We start from the raw sequence: 23651 nt of genomic DNA on the forward strand, positions 1-23651 counted from the left end.
TTAAAATACGCGCACGCGTACCTGTATATTGCATACCTGGTGTCACGTAATTGCCCAGTGTGATGTATCAACGGGACATTAAATGGGAAATGAAATAGAAACTAACTAAAATTTAATGTTGTGGAAAATCACTCCAATGAATTGGAGTAAACGCACATGAATTCGTATGATAAACTGTCAAAACGTTTTGAGAGGTAAGGCCGGGTTCATTAAAGATCGCTACAATATGTAAAACAGGTGAAATTTGTAGAACTAAAGGAAACATCCAACCAAATGCCCTTTTTAAATAGTCATGTAATGATATAATATAAAGTATATTTCACATGATACAATATACTTTGCAAACAGTTAGTTGATGCTTGAAAGGGACTGACGAAAACATGGGCGAAATATTTTAATAACGCCGTAAAATAGTTGAATTAAGTAAAAATTAGTTAAATTTTGTGTCATGATACTAGAATAAATACATTTAATGTATTTGCGAAACAAAAACATGAGTTTTGAGTAAAGGAACATATACTCGCCCATGGGCCAAACCTTTTTCTCGCCCATGGGCGAAATATTTCAATATCGCTATAAAATCGTTGAATTAAGTTAAAATGAGTTTAATTTTGTGTCATGATACTTGAATGAATACATTAAATGTATTTGCGAAACAAAAACATGAGTTTTAAGTAAAGGAACATATTCTCGCCCATGGGCCTGCCCATGGGCCAAACCTTTTTCTCGCCCATGGGCGAAATATTTTAATAACGCCGTAAAATAGTTGAATTAAGTTAAAATGAGTTAAATTTTGTGTCATGATACTTGAATGAATACATTAAATGTATTTGCGAAACAAAAACATGAGTTTTAAGTAAAGGAACATATTCTCGCCCATGGGCCTACCCATGGGCCAAACCTTTTTCTCGCCCATGGGCGAAATATTTCAATATCGCTATAAAATCGTTGAATTATGTTAAAATGAGTTTAATTTTGTGTCATGATACTTCATTGAATACATTTAATGTATTTGCAAAACAAAATCATGAGTTTTAAGTAAAGGAACATATACTCGCCCTTTGGCCAAACCTTTTTCTCGCCCATGGGCGAAATATTTCAATATCGCTATAAAATCGTTGAATTAAGTTAAAATGAGTTAAATTTTGTGTCATGATACTTGAATGAATACATTAAATGTATTTGCGAAACAAAACCATGAGTTTTAAGTAAAGGAACATATTCTCGCCCATGGGCCAAACCTTTTTCTCGCCCATGGGCGAAATATTTCAATATCGTTATAAAATCGTTGAATTAAGTTAAAATGAGTTAAATTTTGTGTCATGATACTTGAATGAATACATTAAATGTATTTGCGAAACAAAAACATGAGTTTTAAGTAAAGGAACATATTCTCGCCCATGGGCCTGCCCATGGGCCTACCCATGGGCCAGACTTCGCCCATGGGCAGGCCCATGGGCGACATAGTCTAAATATTGAGTTTTTAAACAATTTTTTTTTCATTTTTTCTTCCTTAGTATGTTCCCATGAAAACGGCATGTTTAATTTTGTAAATACCTTTAACCGAGACTGGGCAAAGAGCGTAGAGTTTCTGGACTTTTGGGTTTCCAGAATTAAAATGGGACGTGTTATATGGTATTCTGGCACAATTAATACTTCAGACGGCGTGCGAGTTAATAAAAGCGATAATGATTAAAGCGACAAAGCACATTATGCAACAAGGGTCACCAGGAGATGACCTGACCCCACATTCCGGGGCAATTTCGAAATCGAATTTAGCTACTTATGCCATTGGGCACCTCCAGGTCAGTGAAGAACACAGTAATGCTGTTCAGTATACTTCAGTAGACCAAATCATGAAAACGCACTAGTTAACTTCAAGACTGATCTGTACAGCAAAGTTCATCTAAAATATAACAACGCTCTTGGAGTTCACACACACACACACAAACACACACACACAAACACACACACAAACACACACACACACACACACACACACACACACACACACACACACACACACACACACACACACACACACACACACACACACACACACACACACACAAAAGAAATAAGAATCCGAAATCATTAAAAGGCACCAGTACACCACTTGACTGATCTGTGTAGCAAGTTTAAACAACATATATTCAACGGTTCGGGTGTTCTGCTCTGGAAAACAGGGAGGAGGGTGGACATCGCTATAACACACACCCCAATCCCCATCCCGCCTGCGACCCCCTCCCCCATCTCCCCTAACTAATGAATTGAATGCTTTCTTCATCAGTCTTATAACTAAATCAAATAACCGTTATATCAAGCCACCAACCTCAGCAAGGCCCCGACATGTTACTGATGATCGAATGGTTCGTCGTCATACATATAGCACAATGTATGTGAAAAAAAGGTTGTGGGTGAATTGTGTGATAACAAAGTCACCAGGTCGGTATGACATAGTCTGCACACATGAGCAATCTTAAACCAGGAGAAATCGTTTGCCGTAGCCATGGTTACATGTATTTGTCAGTGGAGTCGATCAATAAATTTTCTCTCCCATGTTACATGCACATTTGGCAAATGCCAGTATTCGTCGTCACATTTCTGGATGTGTGCATACAGCTATTACATTGAACCGAGACATCGATCTGCATCATGTGCGAATGGATCGGCGGGCAGGATACGATGAATGCTAACAGGTAAAGCAGAACTCTTACACGTTAAAAACACTTTCTTCATTGTTTTTTTTTTTTAATCTGTATCAAGGCATACTGTAAGCTTTTAAATGTCTGTTAACAGGATGCGAAATATTAAAAAAACAACGTGTTCCACTGACTCGAATAATACACATGCTTGCTCATTTACCATTATTCCTAGGGAATTATGGGAAATTCTAGATTGCCAGCATCCGGTCTGTGGATAACCCATCGGTTGGCCAGGCTCGTTGACTTCACTGTGTTTTGTCTAATGTTGTAAAGGCATAGGTCATTGTGCGTTCATAGTTGTTTGCAAGCTGTTGTAATTTTCATCTGGGATAGTTTGACTAACCCCTATACGTATATTTCATTCATTAGATCTATATGAGCTCTTATTATCAATAATAAATTGAACGACCTATTGACTGCCTATCGTATATTGTTCTCACATTTCATTGTACGTAAGGCTGGTGTTTTTTAATCTACATGGGTTATGAGTATGTTTGTAAATTATATCACACGGTTATACGCACGTTTGTACAGACATTTCACAAATGCAATATTTTGGTTGTGCAGGCAAATATGGCCACACTTATCTATTTTGTTAGATGAAGTGCAAATGTAAAACATTGTTTCTCGAGCTCCTTTGGGGAGTGAAATATGAGTTTTCTTAAAGACCTATACTGTGGAAGCCATTTATATACATTGGCTTTTAGGCAAATACAGCGTGTCATGGAGAGATTATTTAATGTTGTTGCGATCATGTATTGACTACATATCATGTTTCTAACTAATAATATTTTGGAATCAAGTCAACGAAGACCTAGCTTATTTCTTGTACAGTGTAGGGTATATATCTGTATGTCTTGAACTGACTTTGCAACAGTGTATCAAAATAATGCATCTTAGAAATGATACTTTACTATGCATAAGGAGCACCTGATGCTTGCTTTGAACCTGTTCCTGACGAATTCCATTCAATTTTAGTGTTCCTTTTTTGAAGTCTTTGATGATGCCCATGATTCTATACTTCTCATCCTCATCCGTCAAATCATACTGGTTCAGATCTTCCTGGCAAAGATCTAGAAGCATTCTCTCTTTTGTCAAATATGGCAATAGTTTCTTCTTGTCGGAGCAGGTTTTGAACATCTTTAGATGAGGCCTTCATTGAATATGTTGAACCTATTTGATCACTTTATTAAGTTTTATCATGCACTATTATACTGCTTTATATGAAACGTTCATACATTGGTAATGGCATATCGTTCTTAGGTGTTGATACAATTAATGATACTCTGTTTGCTTTTAAACTGTAGTAAGTTTTATGACACTATTTGCATGCTGAATGCATGAAATGTACCATGGGTAGATTACTCGGATTTTCAGTGATTTGTGGACCCACGTCTGCAGTCTTTGACCCTGTGTGATTGTCTCTAGTAGCTACAGCTCACAATAGTTCCAGATTGAATTTTCTGTATGTATCTTTAAAAACAAATTGACTGTTAGTGATCCATTCATATGATTTTCAAATATGATTTTCTATTTAACGTTTGGAATCTGTTTCGGCAGATAATCGAGGCGTTGACGTGTTCAATCGGCACTGAATGCATACCAAACGCAATACAACTACGCCCAACATAGGGATGTGCTCAGGTGCGGGTCCATGAGAAATGTCCTATTGTACCTCAAAAGTTGTGAAATGTAGACATAAAAGAATCGGGCTGCTGGAATATTGTTCTACATAAAGTTGTATATTGGCAGATTAAAGTCATCCCTCTTGTCATACAATATTGTGAATATGTTTTGTCAATCTTACTCGTTATAAATAGATCTAATTATCAAACAGATGGGTCACGTGTTCATATACACAAAAATGCACCTTGGCTTTCATTTAATGCCATTGTGAATGTCTGGCGTCAGTTTACATGCAAACAGCTACACTACCGGTTGCCTCTTGCCAGTATGTTCATACATGTACGTGCCATTCATACATTTTCGTTGATGTGAACATGTTAATGTTTGCAGGACTGTCACCTTGATAGTGAAGTCATAGATCAAGGAGAAAAACCACATGCCAAGAACACGGTAAGAAATCTGATAAGGTTACCTCATACATAATTGTTATGAATAATATCGTACTGATACTAGTCACACAGAGAAAAATATACGAAGGAACACACTGGAAACATAACATAACTTAAATTAGCATTTAATGACACACCTCATTCAATGCGACATAACATATAAATGACATATATATATTTCTGTACACAAAACAAAGTAACACTCTGGTTCAGGATAGAGCAAAAGTGGTCTCACGTCATTGTCACCATCCCAGACTTTTATGCAATATGCCGCAACGAAAACAAGGAAACAGTATACAAGATATAATTAATTCAATAATGATGGCAACATTACACGTTCCTAAGAATAATTTAATACATTTGATTTCCCTTCAGATCCGGTAATACCGGTCACAGACAATGCAAAGATGAAGCAACAGGGATGAGCGAAACCATTAGGTGAGGACAATGCGTTACTGGAAACTCTATATTCATACAGGACAGCAATGCTCGTCCCCACTGTGAAAATGTGGTTTATGACTTATGATTTTTACGCAGGCATTTATCTTTAACATTAAAATTACACATAACTCATGTAATAGTTTCTTGATTCTAATACAGATAACAATATTTTGCTGCATTTGAATTCTTTTCAGGTCAGGTGATGCATATTTCGGTCAATGTAAAGATGAATCAGCAGCTATTAGAAAAGAGGCATTATGATTTTAAGAAATATTGAAGTCAGAAGCCGCAGAGCAGCACTGATGTGCTACAAAACTTCAAATACAAATTGCACTTTACTCTGTAATAAGTTTTTGACACTAATACAGATAACAACATTTTGGGTTATGTGGCTTCTGTTTCAGACCCGGTAAAAGTAATCATGGTCAATCTTCCACAACAGATGAAGCTACAAGAAAAATGCTGAGGTGAGGACAAGGTATGACAAGAAACGCAACAACCATTCAGTACAATAATGCTCTTTCACTCCGGGGAAATGTGGACAATGCCTTTCAGCAAAGCAAAGTATTCATAGTTTTATTATATTGATGCAGATAACAAAGTGCTGCTATTTCTTATTTTGTTTCAGACCAAGTAAACCATATTTAGATCAATGTAAAGATGAAGCAACAGCTATCAGAGAAAGCATTAGGCTTTTAAGAGAAATTGAAGTCAGAAGCCGCAGAGCAGCCATCTTGTGCTACAAAACTTCAAGTACAAATGAATGCTTATATATATTATTTGCAGTTATTAAAGTGATGGTCGTTGCTGTTGTTGGGATCATGACACACAAATATCTGTCGAAAATAGTAGAGGAAAATTTACCAGAAATCGTGTCATCGATAAAGCAGGCTCCAATTGTCGCACAGGTTATTGCAGGTATCCTGGCGAGTTGCATTGTGTTTCTGGTATCCAGTGAAGTTCTGAAGTCATATTACGAAGACAGAAGCATGCGTTACAACGTGGCAGCCGCAGGGTGGCAAGCCTTAGAGCTTAAGATCCGTGCTTTCCTGGCAACAGCAATTGAAGGCAAAATTTCATCTGCTGAATACAAGATCTTCATTAATGAATGTATTGAAAAAAGAGAAGAAATATGTATCAAAGCTCGTCCAGATGAAAAGATCTACAAGGAGTATGAAAAAGTTATGACCATATATGATAGAGATGAAAACGTAAATGATATACATGTAATACGAATAAATAAGTGTTTGTATTAAGTTTGATGGATTGATAAAGGCTACAAAAGTAAAAATGGTTCACTAAACCGTGTACAGACTTACGTATTTAAGAATATGTAAGGTAACCCTACATAAGTCGCTGAGCTTATAAACTGACCTTCGTAAATAAACGCGACAAAAAACAGTTCCACAATTTTACGAAATCTCCACTAAAAGCAGAGTCCATTGTACGATTTCAACCGAATCATTAGCATGTCTTGATGAATCACTATCAAATAAGGGGTGTTCGCAAAAGGGTGATCGTATCCTGCCCCTCCGGTAGCATCCATTACACTTTGACCATATATTCCATCAATCTTTAAATTAAGCATTACTACTTACATGTCGTGCGCTGACAACACTAAATATTTTCTGAAATCTAAGAACTCTCTCCTGATCTTTTGATTTGTCTGGAATTTGATGTCAACTTTAATATCCTTGTAAACAAAATGACTGCGCGTCGTGAAATCTATCCAGCCTTTATGAAGAACATGACAATATATTTACAGAATAAATGGTATTAGATTAGATAGATGTATAAGAGGTGTAAGTATAAATAATTCCCGTGACTTATGTATGTAGTAACGAAAATGTAAATAAAAGCGACAAACGCTTTATTTATAAGAAATCTCTGCCAATTACAGAGTCGATTGTACGATTCCGACTATATCACGAACATGTGTTCCTGAAGCGCCATCAAATAGTGATGATGCCAGATGTTTTCTAAATATATAGGTCGTTGAGCTGATATACTGACGTTCGTATATAAAAGCGACAGGACCATTTCAATGAGCATAAGAAGTCTCTGCTGAAAGCAGATTCCAATGTTCAATTCTGAATTCATCATAAGCATATCACATCCTACCCCAAGGCAAGTGTTTACTTATACTATACCGGTAATACGGGTGTCACATGTGCAACAAACTCCATCCGTGTTGAAGTGGATAGAACATCTTCCCTGACAGCTGTTCAATCCCGGACTGCGTCATATCAGAAGACGGTTCTCTTACCCTGCCTGGCGCTCGGCATTAAGGAGATGAGGCAGGGACTGGCGAGCTATAGAGTCAGTAAAATGTGTCTGTGTGGGCTATCCAAGTTAAACTGTGGCATGGTATATCAGTTGGGTTGTCAATGATATTGGAGTAGTACAAGCAGCCTCACTCACATGGACATGCACCTTGTTATATAAATGAAATATTCTTGAACATTACGTATCAGACGAATATATCATTCGGCACCACATGCATGTTTCCGTACCCTATAACAAGGCTCGTCCCCTTCTCGAAGGCATGCCGAAGCGTCTAAACGGCGCAGGCCACTCAGAATGCGTGTCAGGATATGGGTACGTGATTAATATAATACCGAGTATTTAAAGTAATTTTGGGAATACGCTTTTGTTTATAAAACGTGGATAAATGTAAATTGTTGGTTCCACACCACAGTGTATACGGAGAACAGAACTGTGTTATATTAACTGATGTTCTTATTTGTAGAGCCATGTTGGTTGATAGATTTATATGTACACATGCACTTGTTTACATTCCATTAACTGCGACATCTGTTCATTTGAGACGTCACAAGCCTTGGCAAAAACTACATTCAGTGTAATATCCATTTGATGGTATACCACGACATTAGAGTTTCCTGCTGCATCAAAATTACCCGCTAAGCTAATTGAAGATAGCATACGAAAGGCTCTTAGTATTGAGCAATTAAACCTGAGAGAAAAGTCTGAAGAAAACAACATTTGGAATAATTTAACTCCAGTATCTAACTTCAACCCTAATCATGAAAAAACATTGTCCACGCTGACAAATGACTGGTCCGTAAACGGTGTTGAAGTAAAAGTACTTCATGACTAAATATGACGTGCATGAATAACCATCTTGAAAAGGGAAATGTCGCAACCGTCCCTTACCTGCCAGACGGCGGCGTGAGAGATAACGCTAGTTCTTTACCTACTGGATAGGATGATGCCCACCATATGGGTTATGTCAGAGATACAAAAACAACTGTAGTGGAGGGTAAGAACCGTATTTGAAACCATTTTAGCAAACGTATCTAAATTCGTCTAGAAACATGCATTCATTGCGTCGGGATTTGAATTAATCAATAAGAAATGAACACTTGTTGAATACGAAACTTTGTTGAATGATTTCAATTATCAGAAATACATGTAACCTGTGCCATTTCCATACATGTACGTTGTGAAAAAAGGCTGAAATCAACTTGAAATTCTTTGTCCTTTCTACGGATTTCATAAAAAGAACTTTATCATCAATTAATTAATGTTTGATCTTAAAACACTGCAAACACGAAACGTCGTTTGTGGTCACTGGACTGAAAAACGACGTCATTTGGACGCTTTCAAACCATCGTTTTTCCGTCCAAATAACGTCGTTATTTGACAACTGAATTTACAGGTTGAGAACGATATTATCAAGCTCCTCCCTTTCTTGATTGACATTGACTTTGTCAATCAAGCAACAGCGTCTACCGGTATTTCTACTTCTCAAATTTCATTGGTCAGTTCTCGCGTGTTAGATTACTGGCCGGAGTTTGACGCTGCCTCTAAAACTGTATCGTTTTCAAAGAAACAAGTAATTCCTTTTAAATTGAAGATGATCCCTGTGTTCTTTGTCTCATTGCATTTATTCACCTGATGAAGGAGTAAGTATATACTCCGAAACGATGTGTTCCTCATAATAAAGACGTTGACATCCATATATTTTCTTCCTTATGTGTATCACTTCTTAACGTGTCTCAAAGGTCATACTGGCCGGGCATTCGGCATATCCACCCGAACTACGTAGCCATTTTTTATGCTGTACAATTCTTCTTCTTCTTTTTCTCCACACACACACACACACACACACACACACACACACACACACACACTTTTTATTGTTTTATTACATGTATCCTCGAGAGTCAGTAAGAAACTAGAAATAACTGCCTTTGTTCTGTAAATCTCACCAAGTTTCAGCTTTCGCCTCTTCCTTTTTGGAATGAGGTTTCACATTTCTAAAATGATCTCGCTTATCTGTCTGTACCATCAACTTAACTGCCCTCACCCCCTGCAGTTTCCCGTCCCATATTGCCAAGCAGGTGACCCACAAGGAGGAATACGGCCCTCCCTCGGTTATACTGTGCCCAGCACAATATGTTGTGAATATGTAGCCTTGCTGTGGCCAAACATTTTGAAACAATTTGGCAAAAATGTAAACAGCAAATATAATTCAGTTTTATTTCATCTTAATATCAGTTGAATCCTGTGAAGAGCCGGGTTAGAATAGGTCTCGGGTGGTCGGGCTTGCTGACTTGGTTGATGCATGTCATTGTATCTCAATTTCGTGGATCGATGCTCGTGATATCAATCACTGGATTGTCTGGTCCAGACTCGATTATTTACAGACAACCGCCATATAGCTTAATAATGCTGCGTGCGGCGTTAAACACAGAACAACAAAAACGGGAAAAAATCCGGATCCTACTTATTTTGTGGATACCCCAACAATTAATCAAATCAATAGATCGTTTGAGCTAGCATGAATATCAAACATAATTAGCAAGACGATAGTCATAATTCCCTCGGTTGGTCCGACGTGAAATGTTCGTCATGAATACTGTAAATATTAAAATTAACGCAATAATACGTCAGCACATCAATGCGAGTATAGAACCCTGACCTAAAATGCGTCATGACATGTATGAGAGTAGCCTTGCACAAATCACCGTAGGCTCACAATTCAATAATGCAGTATTGGCTTATAGACGTTCGGCCGAATAATATCATTTGCTAATTTCAATTGTTCATCTAATTTCCATTAATGTATGTCACATACATGTAGTTAATATGCTCATGGATGTCTTCTTTGAATGTACAGTGTGGAGGACTACTTCAGTTGAGGATAATTAACATAAATAATGATGATATTATTATGATATTATTGTCATTATTGAAACTAATTTGTGATAAGTCACGCAACAAACGTATACTCTCGATATACATGTTGCTCTTTCTTTAAAAAAAACTATTGGGTTAACAAGATAAGTATATTAAAGTGTCATGCTTTCCTGCTGTGCTATCATTTTAATTTGAAATCATGACATAAAAAGTGACCACTCATCTTAGAATATTTTTCAAGGTTGGGTTAATCACAAACATATTTGAATTTATATGCAACAGCTAAACTTACTTATCTTTATACCTAAAAACATCAGGTTTGTCTGTCATACAGACCTCGAAAAATATACAACCCAATATTTGGCAAAATGAAGAAAGTCTCTTGGCGTCTTTTTATTATATTTTATAACTATTGTTTTACAACTGGTTTTTTTCTGTAAAATATGTTTAATTCAGAGATGTTATTCAAGCATCACGTCTGTGGTACGTTCACTGCATCAGTGTTGACATTTAAACGATATTTACATATATAAATACATACAGAAGAAATGCCGGCTTTCTAGTGTGATGTAACATCCCATAATTTCCTATAGAAAGAGAGCTAAAAGCACGAATAAAGATCACGAGATGAAACTGATGCATACATCTGGACATATTTGCGTAGAATTACTACGTTAATTCATCAGTATATATGTAATTTGTGCTAAAGGATATTGTAGGATCGACGCTGACATGCGCATTTAACTTATTTACCAGTGTTGTAATATTTAACGTTTGATATATATCGATAGGAACATGCATATGGAGAGTCTGTCTGTAGAAATATAGACAGGCATGGGATCTTTTGGATAGTTGTACTTTACGGTTAGTCTCTGAAAATATATCAGTTGGATGTAAACGAGAAACTATATTAAAATTTAAAAGGAGTCCCAGTGGGATTAGAATTTCAGCCGGAACTTGTTGAACATCTATGCTTGTTTCATTTGGGGCTATTGCATTGCAGTAAGGCCTGGGCGGAAGGGAAAATAATATGGTTCAGGGACTGTGAAGCAAACTACCTCACGGTCTGTTTCGCCGCCGTGACCTTTAGAGCTACGAAATTTGAGACAGCGACTCGACACCTGTTTGCACCCTTCAGATACCAGTCACTACTGTCACTACAACTCTCTCAAAACGAAAACAAAATACGAAAAATGTCGGAAGTGTATAATTTTAATCCTTCTAATTTACTATTTAGATACATGTTTTAACTTTAAAGTAATTATATGTATCTCATGTTCGAAATTGTACTATTGGTATCTATGATGCTGGTACCGTTTTGTCGCCATTGTGTAGCTTTTGTGGAGTTACTATGAGTAGCAAATACATGTCTTGAAATATTGACTTGTAAAAGAGCTCATCATTGAACCATATGCATGCAGTCTAACCCATTTAGTTGGCGTGTATAGATAGATGTATTATCCATCTACTTATACACACTTATCAGGGGCATATACAGAATTCAATTGAAAAAGATTTTCCGTGAAAATTATCCGGGTTAGAATAGGCCTTCAACAACCCATGCTTGTACGAAGGCGACTAACATGATCGGGTGGTCAGGCTCGCTGACTCGGCTGATGAATGTCATCGTATCCCAATTGCGTAGATCGATGCTCTTGATGTCAATAACTGGATTGTCTGGCCCAGACTGGATTATTTACAAACCACCGTCATATAGCTGGAATAGTGCTGAGTGCGGCGTTTAACAACAAACAATCAAACAAAAACTATTTATTAAACACAGATTATTCAAAGAGCGACAATGCGACAAATGGCCAAAATGTGGCGTTGTGCGAGCTTTGGTTAATTTTGACAAGTTTTGCTTTTTTTGGTAAGGGCGTCAATGCGACAATGGGACAATACGACAACGCGACAATGTCCCTTCCAAGATCCCATAGTGATCCGTGCAAATAAAACTGAGTTACGAAATAGAAGTCTAACATGCCAATTGAAAGATAAAGTGTAGAAATGTGCTATTGCAGCTTCTGATTTTATAACTCTTCAAGAAGGATTATCAATAATGGAATGGCTGAACAGTTCAACTGCATGCAGAGTCTATACGCTGTGATTAACAATAATGCTCTGAGTCAATACATTTTGTCAAATTATGATATGTATTACCTGTAGGAACATTTTGTTTATACTCGTCCGTGTTTTTGACGGACAATATCGTTTACATGCTCCGCAATAGTGAGGACGGGCATCATTGTGTGTTTCCGTGCTCTGTTCGGGTGAACAATTGACTTATTCTTGCACGTGTTTGTGACGGGTGCCACCTTTGTGGCAGGATACGCTCAACTTTTCGCGAACACCCGTTGAATGGCCTGAACCACTTCGGAATTTTATCCCATATCAGTGTGATACAGCGTGATTTAACTGAAATACTGTTCAAAGTGGTGTTTAATGCGATCACCATAGTGTGTTACTGCAACTGTCCAAATTTTGGGTAGTGATGTTATGTGATATGTAAAAGAAAGCATATTTAATTATCCAATTGATTTGATTAGAATATATTTGCGTCGATGTATTTTATTAACGCCCAAAACCGTATTTTTTAAACACGTACATTTTATTAACGCCAAAACAATACATACAATAACGGATCATATACACGCATGGTCCTTGACTTACTACTAGCTTTAATAGGCCATCCCGGAATAAAATAGTTCCCTCCAAAAGCGAGGAACATCTGTTTTAGTTTGTTTACAAGAAATGTATTCCAAAAAATATCCTCATTAGATGAGAAGGTCTGATAAGAACTACGTCAGTAAGTCAATGACAGCGTCGTAATACATTTACATCAAGTACAAGACGTCTAAATGGCTGACACGATAAACGTGATGGGGGATATTCGATAGTTGTTAATTAACCTGTGGCTTTTTCAAGTCTTTGTTATCACTGATCAATTGGCCGAACATAGAAATATGTGTCAAATATATACTGAGGTAAATTCATTGATTGCTGTAGATTGTCACCACGATAGTTTGGATTTTTGTTTTTTGGGTGTTTTTTCTTGTTCTCCAGGGATGAGTTGTAACAAGTGTATCCTTGAACGGGCATGCAAATCAAACTTTCTGACTTATCCCAGAGAATGCTAAGACGCTAAGTTCAAGAATACAGTCACGTGAAAAACGTCATGTGACCGACCTCTCGTCCTATGGAAAAAAACGGATATCTTGCAAATTGCACATTGAAAAGTTAGTTACTGTTACAAAATAAAACACTACCCATTATCTCATAGAGGTAACTGTGCATAGCGGAGGGATATGCTGTCTCAATAAGCTTGCTAACATTGTTTGATTTGACTTCTTGGCGCGTGTCTGAATTCCATTAACATGTTACATATCCTAAAACTGACCTATCAGCAAATCTCGCTGCACTGCGCACGACGGATACTATAGCAAGGCACGCCAGAAATACGAAATTTCCGTCTATTTTACGCTTGAAAAACTCGACGCTTCACTAAGAAATGACAGTATGCGTCAACTGATGAACTCTTGAAATATAATAATTGATTTCAAAAGTATGTACTCGGAATGATAATGGACAATAATACACTAAGAGACCGACCATTTGATAGTTGTGTTTCCTGCATGTTTTAAATATTGTCTCAGAAAAGGCTTGAAATAAATAGGTGTGCTTTGGAATGTTTAAAATAATACAGTCAGTCACAGAAAATATTTTTTTCCATGTGGTTCTTTTTCCAAAATTAATTTAGCCTCTCAGTTAAAAAATACCTATTTTTGCAGCTGTTCCTGAAACAATATCTTCTCTCCACACACAATCCTAGGCCTCCTCCAGAATATCAAATGGTTGGTCCCATTTGACCCAATTGTCGAAAAGTCGAATTGGATATCAAATACCGCAACTCTCAAAGAATGAAGCATTTAAACTACGTTGGCAACCCTGAGAGCTTGCTTCTGTTGTCAACGCTTGTTGACATATGTGATATCAAATGACAAGACACTTCCTAGTAGAACAGATTGGTTAAAGCTTTACCTCGTCACCCAGAAGACCGGGCTCCCGATCCCCATATAGTCACAATTGATTTGAAGTCAATATATGAAATTGATGATTTTTCTGCTTTCAACACATTTCCCTTTTTTCGCTATTATTGCTGATTATGGGCTTATCTTAAATAAAAGATCGCCTGTATCAAATGACAATCTTAATATGTGTGGTTAAATTCATGAAAAGTAAAGCTTTATGTCCTAATGTTCAATTACCTACATTTCTTGATTTCAGATATGTCCCTAAATCCCTGGAAAGAAGAACAGCTGCTTTAGTAAGGTTGATTTTCTCTCGATGATCTGAGGACTGTGATCCCTTGATGTCAGGCGCTCAACGTCGAATGCAACCTACAAAGGCACATTATCCTGTTACATTATATTTTTCTTTGACATCTGCCATACAATCCCTTCTTGAATATATCCGACCTAAGTGTATAAACCTCACACCTCCTCAGTCATCGTTTGTGGCGAAATTACTAATTGTTATTTGAGGAACAGATTTCGCCGAACACAAAGTGTTGATCATGACGATCCACCCCAAGCAGGATGCAGGACTCATATATTTAAAAGTCGGACTCACTTTAGACATCATGTTGTCCAAATCGTATTGATGGGCATACTTTGTGAATACATTCACAAGACTTGAAATGAAATACGATCCATCTTCTTCATCCCTCAGTGCCCCGTAACCTATAACAGAAACGTGATAGTTGCATCTTTCTGTGTGTGTATACTGACTAAGATGTACATGTGCAGGCGTGACAGTCACACGTTCGTGATACTATATTTACGTGATACAAATCATAACCAAATATTGCTCTTATATATGAACATTGAAAATCAGTAAAGACACCAGGTGTCCCGGAAAGGGTAAGCACGTCCTGCTCTGCAGGTACCGTTGATATATTTCTGAGAGGCCTCAGAAATTATCAAGTGTAGCATTCTTAATATTTACGTGAGAATATGAATATGAGTAAGAGGGTGAAACGCCACGTCCAGACAGCAATGGTACAAAAACTTGATAATGGTACATAATATCAGTGGCAGGGAGGACTTTTGGATATTTGAAATGAGAGGATGAATTTATAGTACTTGTCAATGCTGAAGTGTTCACAGGAGGAACCAAGTGTACTATGTGAACATGGCGTAAACCAAACACCTCCAGGCACTCCTTCATATAAAATTACACAATCATGGGTAGCTATGATTGGATATACCAGGCACGGTTGCTGAGGTCCAGTAAAAGTGCGCTCCTGGGTGTAATTTGGATTGTTTGCCAGTAGTCACCGCGTGCAAAGCCGGACCTGAGAAAAAGAAAATTACTGTTTTCATATATTTCAACGCTTCCTTTATCTTCAGATGTCCATTATGCCAAATTATCTTTATTGTATAGAAGGGTTAATATCATACATTGTTGCAATTAGGGATTCACAATTATAGATGTGTAGCTCACTCGCCTTCCTGAGATAATTTGCCTGGTTTGTCAGGCGTCACATCGGGCGAAGTCGGACCTGAGAAAGAAAGAAATTAGTGTTTTCTTATTTTTCAACCGATCCATTGTTTTCAGGTGTCCAACATGACTAGTTATCTTGATTGTATGGAGGGGTTATTATTAATGCGTTGTTGCAATAAAGGATTCACAATGATATATTTGTATCTCACATGCCTTCCTGACAAGCTTGAATAAAGAACAGCTTCGGTTTGTCCTTGTGAAGTATCAAGTGTTCATCCAAAAATATATTCTTGATTTTTTCTATAGACACAGAGTCGCCATCTGTGCCGACTACGCCACCTTTTATGCCATGTGATAAAATGACAGTAGCGAAGCAGCGATAGCCACTCTGTTCAAATGCTTCGACTTGTTGCACAAATGTGTCCATTATGCCCTGAAAAGAGGAAGCACTATTAACATGACTTTGTCACAAACTGTGCACAACAAACAGTTCATCAACTAGAAAGAAAAAAAAATTCAAAGTTTAAGATACCAAATGAATGTGTAATCAAATTATATACTTAAAGGCTGAATTCAAAAACATGGTCAAACTATGAGCTAGTCGTTGACCTGCAATGTAAGGTTTACCAAATGTCTGTTCTGATTTTCAACATTTCATTATCAAACTCAACTTGTGAAGGGGAAGGCTTCGCGAGAACGTTTGAAATGGCCTAATTAACAGTTCATTCTATACATCTCTATTTAATGTTGCTTAAGGTCAGGCATGAATGTGATAAACCTAAAAGAGTACCACGTGTCAATGTTACCGTTAGGAAATGGCTTCTTCATTGGTTTTAAATGTTGAAACAGAAGGCTCGTATATCGTAGTGTTAACAGTACTTATAAATTACCGTGTTTCTGTTTTTCACTATGCACATGTGAGATTTATGACCGGTGATACATGAACGCAATAAATGTATATGAACACAATAAATTATGTATCCATCTCTCAATAAAACTATGAACTCAAAGCAGTACCTGAGCTGTCAGATTGTTCTCCGTTTCAACTTTAAATCCAAACTTCTCAAACAATGTTTTCAGAGACTCTGCGTCTTTACAACTGCTATCTCTGCTGGGATATTTTTTTGAATCTGTAAATTCGTAGTTGTTAATGATGAACAGGAGCCCTTTTTTATCGCCACTCATGTCATAAACCTGTAACTAACAACATGAAGAAGCAACCATTATGTGTTTCCATTATGTTTAAAGATTTTGTAAGGGCAAAAGAAATGTGGTTAAGTCGTATAGGTCGTCGCATTCCGGGTTGACTTGTCCTAAAGTTATTTGTATATATACATTCCTGTATATGCAGTATGGGTCATATTACCCGTGCTCATGGGTTTCACCATATTGGTAAACGTCTGAGTCCTGCACCTGTTTAGATTCCCTTCCAAATGAAAGTGGGGGCTCGGGTGGCCCAGTCGTCTAAGGCGCCGCGATTCGCTGTGCAGAGTTGTGTCCCTTGGGCACGCCAGAAACCTATGATTCTGAGTTCGAATCCCGGTTCGCCTCGATTATGTTTCTAGGTTTGTCAGCACCATACCCGTGCTCGTGGGTTTCACCGAAGTGGTAAACGTCCGAGACCTGCATCACTTCGGGCTTTCCTCCCACATTAAGCTGACACGCCGCGATATAACTGTAATACTGTTAAAAGCGGCGTTAAACCCAACTCACTCACTCACTCACTCCAAATGAAAGTTAAACGCAGAAACCGAAATACTGTTGAAAGCGACGTTAAACCAAAAACACTATCACATGGATTGTTGTATATATCTATCTTGACTTATCTGGGCGATCATGGATTATTACATCACGATAAATAATCATGCCTTTATAGTGTAAACAAGAAGCTCGACAGGACCGAGTAACAGTAACAGGTCAAAAGTACTTACATCGGAAAAGAGGCGTTTGGTTTTCCCGTCATTCGGGTCACAGAGTTTCACCGGAGCTGCAATCAAGTAGCCAATATAACAGTTAATATTAATATAATATTTCCGAAAATGAAATATTTGTTCTTCCACTAATATTGTCTTATTTATAAGATAAAATTAGACGCCACAATACTCAAAAGAAATAAGAGGTAGAAATTGCGAATCACTTCGAATATTAGAGTTTACAAGGTATCCCTTTCCAATCTGGAAAATATACACTCGTGAATGGTGTTTAGTTTTCTTTTAGAAAGTAAAGTTCATTTCAAAATACTTTTCAAGTATATTTTTGTTCCATCAGTCAATCAATATAATGTTCCCTTGCACTGAAAAGAATCAAATCTATTTTCGTGAAACATACTCATGTAGTAAATCCTGTACTATACAAGTTTCATTTTCTCCATTCTGTCGCAATGACAAAATGGTCTCTATCGACTCAAACAACCAAGAGGTACTGTACCTAGGTTGCAAGCGTATGTGTTTTATTATGTTACTGCAATATAATGTGTGAATAATCAGTCTCGATTTTCTACCGAAACAGATTACATTGGGCATAAAATGGGGCAATATAGTGGTGCGAATTATGTGAAGGGATCATTGAAAATCGTGAAATCATGTTTACAACACATGTTGAACTTGGAAGACACAAAAATATCATAACAGAAAACAACAGTTAACATGCCAGTTTCGAAAGACCCTGTTGGTAGCGAGTGTTGTCGGGAATGATTTTAAGGCGTTTTCCAGCCAGTATTATCAAATTCCCTTCATTCGTTGTGCATATGTTTAACCAGCCACAAAGTCACGTCCATACAAACAGAACATCGATGGACATTTTGGTATTTTGAGGAATTTATACAAAGCCTGCAATTAACCACCAGGGCCCACTTGCACGAAGCGATCTTAGCGCTAAGACTATCGTAAGTAAGCCTAAGTATGGGAGTTACAATCATCTTAGCGCTAAGATCACTTCGTGTAAGTGGGCCCTGGGGAGACCTATAAAAACTGATACCTTGTAGATGTTTGTTGTTTAACGTCGCACTCAGCAATATTCCAGCTATATCCCAGTGATTGACTTCATGAGCATCCATCCACCCAATTTGGATGCGATGACATGCATCAAACAAGTCAGCGAGTCTGACCACCCGATCCCGTTCGTCACCTCTTACGACAAGCATAGCTGCCTTTTCTAAGTAGATGTAGATGTATCCGATAGACATAATTAGACATGTGGACGGCACCGTTTCGAGTATCTGTCCTCATGACAATAAATTGATGTTTCCATCGTGTAACCAGGATTTTGTGGCAGTAGCGGGGTTCGGACTAAAAGGTTTCAAGTCAAGAGCAACCTGATGGAAGTGATATAGAAGAATGCAGGTTTTTATTCGGACAAATATGACATCAATTTGTGTGGAACTTTACCTTCAAGTTTCAAATTTTCGATGCGCCATGTTACATCTTGTTCCTTTTGCCATATAATAAAGTCCTCAATCTTTCTCTTCGTTCTCGTTTTGGCTGATGGATCCCAAAGTAATGATTCAATAGATGCCAGACCTGATAAGTTAGGAAGTCCTTTTTCAGTGCAAAGGGGGCGAATATAATCCTTGGCCTCTGTGATACGAATTTTCACAATTAGTTCGTCTTTAGTGAATTTTGCTACCATGTCGTTGGTTGTATTATGTGTTTGAACTACTAACACAAGCCAGCATTGTGAGGCAATTCTCCCAGGTTTCTCAACAAGACTTCCGCTAAAACACTCGTCTGTCTGCAGACGGACATCAAGGTTTGTTTCCTCAGTCATTTCGGTCAATATGTTAAAAGCTTCCTCCTGGTCGTCCTCCGCATATATTAAAGCAACATCATGCGTTCTTCGCAAACACCACTCTAAGTCAGGCTCATCGGAAGGTGGAAGATTTAGACTGCTGGGTGGAGATGATGGCACTGGGGGGAAGTCAAACTCTTCCATCCTTTTCTTTCACTGCAAAAACACCAACAAGTGTTTGCAAACCCACGTTACGGTTGATATCAGTATAAATACCAAGAATATCAATGTATTAGACTCCCATGTAATGCTCCACAAGGAATGAAATGTGTCTATTATGCGTAAATGATATGATGGAAGTATATTATGAGAATGCACCGCGATAGGGATGTAGTGAGTGAGTGAGTATGGTTATACGCCGCTTTTAGCAAAATTCCAGCAATATCACGGCGGGGGACATCAGAAATGGGCTTCACAAATTGTTCCCATGTCGGGAATCGAACCCGGGTCTTCGGAGTGACGAGCGAACGCATTAACCTCTATGCTACCCGACCGCCCCCAATAGGGATGTAGGTAGGTCATGCAGGTGCATGTAGATGTGCATGTGCTTACAAAATTGGCTCACAATCCGGAAACACGTCTGTATCAACATAGACTTTTTTTATCAACGCCACGCGCATTAACAGCAGTGTAAACTCCTCGAATATTTGCTGTTTACACTTTCTTCATTTTATTTCACAGACATAGACAAGGGAAATAACTCATGGGTAACCTTTGAACTCATACATTGCTGGATATTGTGTATTTCAGAAAGCTGAACTACACTGGTTCTATACATGTACATGTCTGTACACTTTACATATGTACTTAAACTCTATTATTCTATTAACTATCAAGTACAGTACTACCCTGTGTTGACATGGCAGCAAACGCGCTATTGCCGGCTCGCTTGTAAATACTTCCTTGTTTCGTTTTAATTTTCATAGTCGGGACAGAAATAGATGTGTAATGCTATGATGTGTGGATTAAAGTAAATTTACCATCACAGGTCACATGGATGTCTGTGGTTGAACTCTCTCCTAGGCAGGATAACCTTTCAGGTCAACCGAACATGTATTAAGAATTACAAATTGACACTACTGGGTGGAACTACGAACACGACATCACAATCTTAACTATGAGGAGAAATCTGAACTTAAAGTTTACTTCCCAGAAGAGGATCTATACATTAATGTAATAACAATGTGGAAGGTGCTTCCCATAAAATAATAGTACTACATATTCACCTTATTGTATCCGTAATGAAGTCAAACCTCTCGAGTGCAGGGCGCCTGTCATATGTAGGTCAATCGACAAGCCTTCACGGTGTAACGACGCAGCGGTACATCTCGTTAATGCATGGTGGAGGCGCATGGCACTGAGCGTCACATGTGCAAGTGGGACGTGACAGTGAGCTGACTCGCTGTCTTTGTTCATTTCCAGCAAAATTGTTCACATCAATTCATGTTGCGGGTACGGGGCTTCTAACTGCTAACCATGAGGCAGGAGGCATAGACTTACACAGGCTCTTGCCAAACCATGATATAGTCATATACCACCTCCCGTTAACGCCTAGTGATCACAATAAGTCTGTAATCTGTAACCACAATCTCGTTATATATTCGCTATTTTAAATAGGAAACAAAATGTACAAACATGCAGTTAATCTACGTTTTCGGATACAACATATGTACATGTACCTCCCCAGCATAAGGGAGGTTATCAGTTTTATCGTGTGGACAGCAAGGAAACCGAGTGGCACAAATAGGCACATCTATATAACTAAAGCACTAGGACTGAAACAAGTTTTTGTTTCTGCCATCCGTTATAGGTTCGAATAACTGGTCCTTATTATACGCTCAAACCTCTTATATATAATAAACACACTCGTAGTGAGTGAAGATGGAGCTTCTGTGATGCAATCCAATGTAAAACAGGTGAGGTGTTTCACGTCGCGCCCCATATAATAGCACTTATATAGCGACGTTCATGCACGTGCGTGTGTGTGGCTGCTTGTACTACTCCGGACTGATGCCGATTTAAAGGGCTACTAGCCCACTGAGATATCATGCCGAAGTTTAACATAAATACCCAACGCAGACACAGTATACTGAGCCGTCCAGTCCTTGTTTTAGCCCCTTTACGCTGAGCGCCAGACAGGGTACCATCAAGTACCATCTTTTCACGTCTTTTGGTATGACGCGGCCGGGGATCGAACCCCGGACTTGCTGCTGTCCGGGTGGACGCTCTACCGCTAGACCACGGAGGCGGTCCAATATATTACAGAAGAAGGTACACATACATTAAAGTAGATCGTAAGCTAAACAGTTGAAGCAAAACCTACTAATTTCCAAAGGACAAATCGACATGGATGTTAGGGGAAAAAGCGATAACACTAATTCCATAATCATAATAAATATCTGTTAAAACCACAGTCTGTTTCAAACGTTTGCAACTATATTATCAACATGTGTTTTTGAAACGTTATCAATTAGTGATGAAACCAAAAGGCGTTCCGTATCCTGCCTCACTGGTGGCACCCTCCACATACACATGCAAAGTCAAGTCAAACGTCCACATGAATACAAGTAAAAAAAAGAGCTGCATTGGACATGAATTATGTCACTGATGCGTTAAAAATATGGAAATGTCCTCCACATGTCTGCCATCAAACATTGCATTTTCCAAACTACATTAAGCCTATACATGCTGTAACACTGACAGCCCAAAAAGCAAGAATTTAATTACGCTTTTGAAGTAATATAATTATACAAAATCTGACATTATTAAAGATATGTGATGAAAAAAAGATCAGGTGTAGGGAACAGTGAGGCCATCTGATGACAAAGGTGAACACAGAACAAGATTATCATATAAAAGGTAACGTAAAGGCAACACAAATCGAACAAGGTAAAGGATGGATACTTTTCTTCAGGCACATACAGTAAAATATCGTGTCTGGAAACCTCACCTTCAATGTACTGTTGTGGACGTCTACAAACATACGTAAAATAATATAAGAAAACACACGAACATAGATGAATCCGGATTGATCCAAAGATATTGTGAAATGTTAACGTTTTATAAACTTACGTGATGTGCTGTAAGACTGGTAAGGGCCCTGATTGCTTATCAATATTGTCAGAATTAGTAACAGCTCAAACGTAAAGCATATACTAATAATTATTACAATTATAAGAGAATATAAAACGATAACGCCAGACAATAATTATTCTCGCTTATCCGTTCCATTAGGCGTCAAAGGCAAAACCGAGACGAACACTGTAATAATTGTACGGAAGCCTTTTAGGTCCATTTTTTTAGTTTGTATCTTGAAATTTCAACTTATTATCTTGAAATTTCAACATAGTATCTTGAAAAGATTTCAACTTAGTATCTTGATCTGAGCCTCTGATTGACCATTAGAATGGAGTCTTTTACAAATTAATGGTGGAATTTTCATTAACAATCGGTACATTTCGAATGCGACTTAAATGAGTGGTTAGCAAACATAGTTGAACTCCACTTTGAAAAGTGTCTCAGCTGCAATGGGAAAGCCGAGGTGATGCAGCGTGTACAATCTATGACCACGGGTATGACACTCACGAAATGATAAACATAATCATGACGATTTGGGTTTGGAACCCACGATTATAGGGATCTACGATTTCCTAATTTGGGGATGTTAATGGACTCTCTAATTGTCTTGCTGTACAGGGTTAACATACACATCTTCTGTTGTATGACGCGAAACAGCTAATCTGATATAATTTCAACGCTTCAACGACCAGGATACCCCAACTCCCGCCACAAGAATACGTTTTTGAGGGTAGACATGGACGGATGACAGAAGCATAGGGTGAAACCTTAATATAAACGCAGGAACGAGAGTTTCAAACTCTTCCAGCAAATCTGACATATTTTCATATTCAAAATATGATTTTGGACAGGTTATAGGCGTGTATTCATCTCCTGCAGCACAAATCCTGGAATCATGTTG

At 38.0% G+C, this 23651-nt stretch overlaps 2 protein-coding genes across 8 annotated transcripts; one reads left to right on the forward strand and one right to left on the reverse strand.

Moving 5' to 3' along the window:
* Positions 1-2571: 2571 nt before the first annotated feature.
* LOC124112818 lies at positions 2572-14805 on the forward strand. 3 transcript variants are annotated; one of them, XR_007218637.1, is made up of 5 exons: positions 2572-2699; positions 4722-4781; positions 5156-5218; positions 5626-5688; positions 14669-14805. XR_007218637.1 is itself a non-coding variant. In XM_046472975.2 (5 exons), the coding sequence occupies exons 2-5, from the start codon at positions 4768-4770 to the stop codon at positions 6475-6477; spliced, it is 768 nt and encodes a 255-aa protein (XP_046328931.1). In that variant the 5' UTR covers positions 2572-2699; positions 4722-4767; the 3' UTR covers positions 6478-6604. The 3 variants fall into 3 exon arrangements, 1 of the variants encoding a protein (XP_046328931.1); XR_007218638.1 differs by having other exon boundaries at positions 5626-5699; positions 14669-14796; XM_046472975.2 differs by lacking the exon at positions 14669-14805 and adding an exon at positions 5850-6604.
* On the reverse strand, positions 4890-21234 carry LOC124112816 (caspase-3-like). 5 transcript variants are annotated; one of them, XR_006857674.2, is made up of 11 exons: positions 20899-21232; positions 19273-19828; positions 17818-17873; positions 16904-17086; positions 16100-16319; positions 15891-15944; positions 15651-15737; positions 15014-15123; positions 14654-14781; positions 6086-7533; positions 4890-5669 (listed from the first exon to the last, which is right to left on the reverse strand). XR_006857674.2 is itself a non-coding variant. In XM_046472973.2 (10 exons), the coding sequence occupies exons 2-9, from the start codon at positions 19814-19816 to the stop codon at positions 14677-14679; spliced, it is 1359 nt and encodes a 452-aa protein (XP_046328929.2). In that variant the 5' UTR covers positions 19817-19828; positions 20899-21232; the 3' UTR covers positions 4890-6270; positions 14654-14676. The 5 variants fall into 5 exon arrangements, 3 of the variants coding, with proteins under 3 accessions (XP_046328929.2, XP_046328928.2, XP_046328927.2); XM_046472973.2 differs by having other exon boundaries at positions 4890-6270; XM_046472972.2 differs by having other exon boundaries at positions 4890-7533.
* Positions 21235-23651: the final 2417 nt, after the last annotated feature.

This window comes from Haliotis rufescens, unplaced genomic scaffold (assembly GCF_023055435.1).
Source record: "Haliotis rufescens isolate VD_foot unplaced genomic scaffold, xgHalRufe1.0.p SCAF_58, whole genome shotgun sequence".
Lineage (NCBI taxonomy): Eukaryota > Metazoa > Mollusca > Gastropoda > Lepetellida > Haliotidae > Haliotis > Haliotis rufescens.

Excerpts from the sequence above, each read along its gene's own strand:
- LOC124112818 (XM_046472975.2), top strand. Across the intron at positions 5,219-5,625 it reads GGGATGAGCGAAACCATTAG|ACCCGGTAAAAGTAATCATG; the intron begins GTGAGGACAATG and ends CTTCTGTTTCAG. Across the intron at positions 5,689-5,849 it reads GCTACAAGAAAAATGCTGAG|ACCAAGTAAACCATATTTAG; the intron begins GTGAGGACAAGG and ends ATTTTGTTTCAG.
- LOC124112816 (XM_046472973.2), bottom strand. The coding sequence starts at position 19,816 with ATGGAAGAGTTTGACTTCCCCCCAGTGCCATCATCTCCACCCAGCAGT. Across the intron at positions 17,874-19,272 it reads CGAAAATTTGAAACTTGAAG|CTCCGGTGAAACTCTGTGAC; the intron begins GTAAAGTTCCAC and ends ACTTGATTGCAG. Across the intron at positions 15,945-16,099 it reads TATTCAAGCTTGTCAGGAAG|GTCCGACTTCGCCCGATGTG; the intron begins GCATGTGAGATA and ends TTTCTTTCTCAG.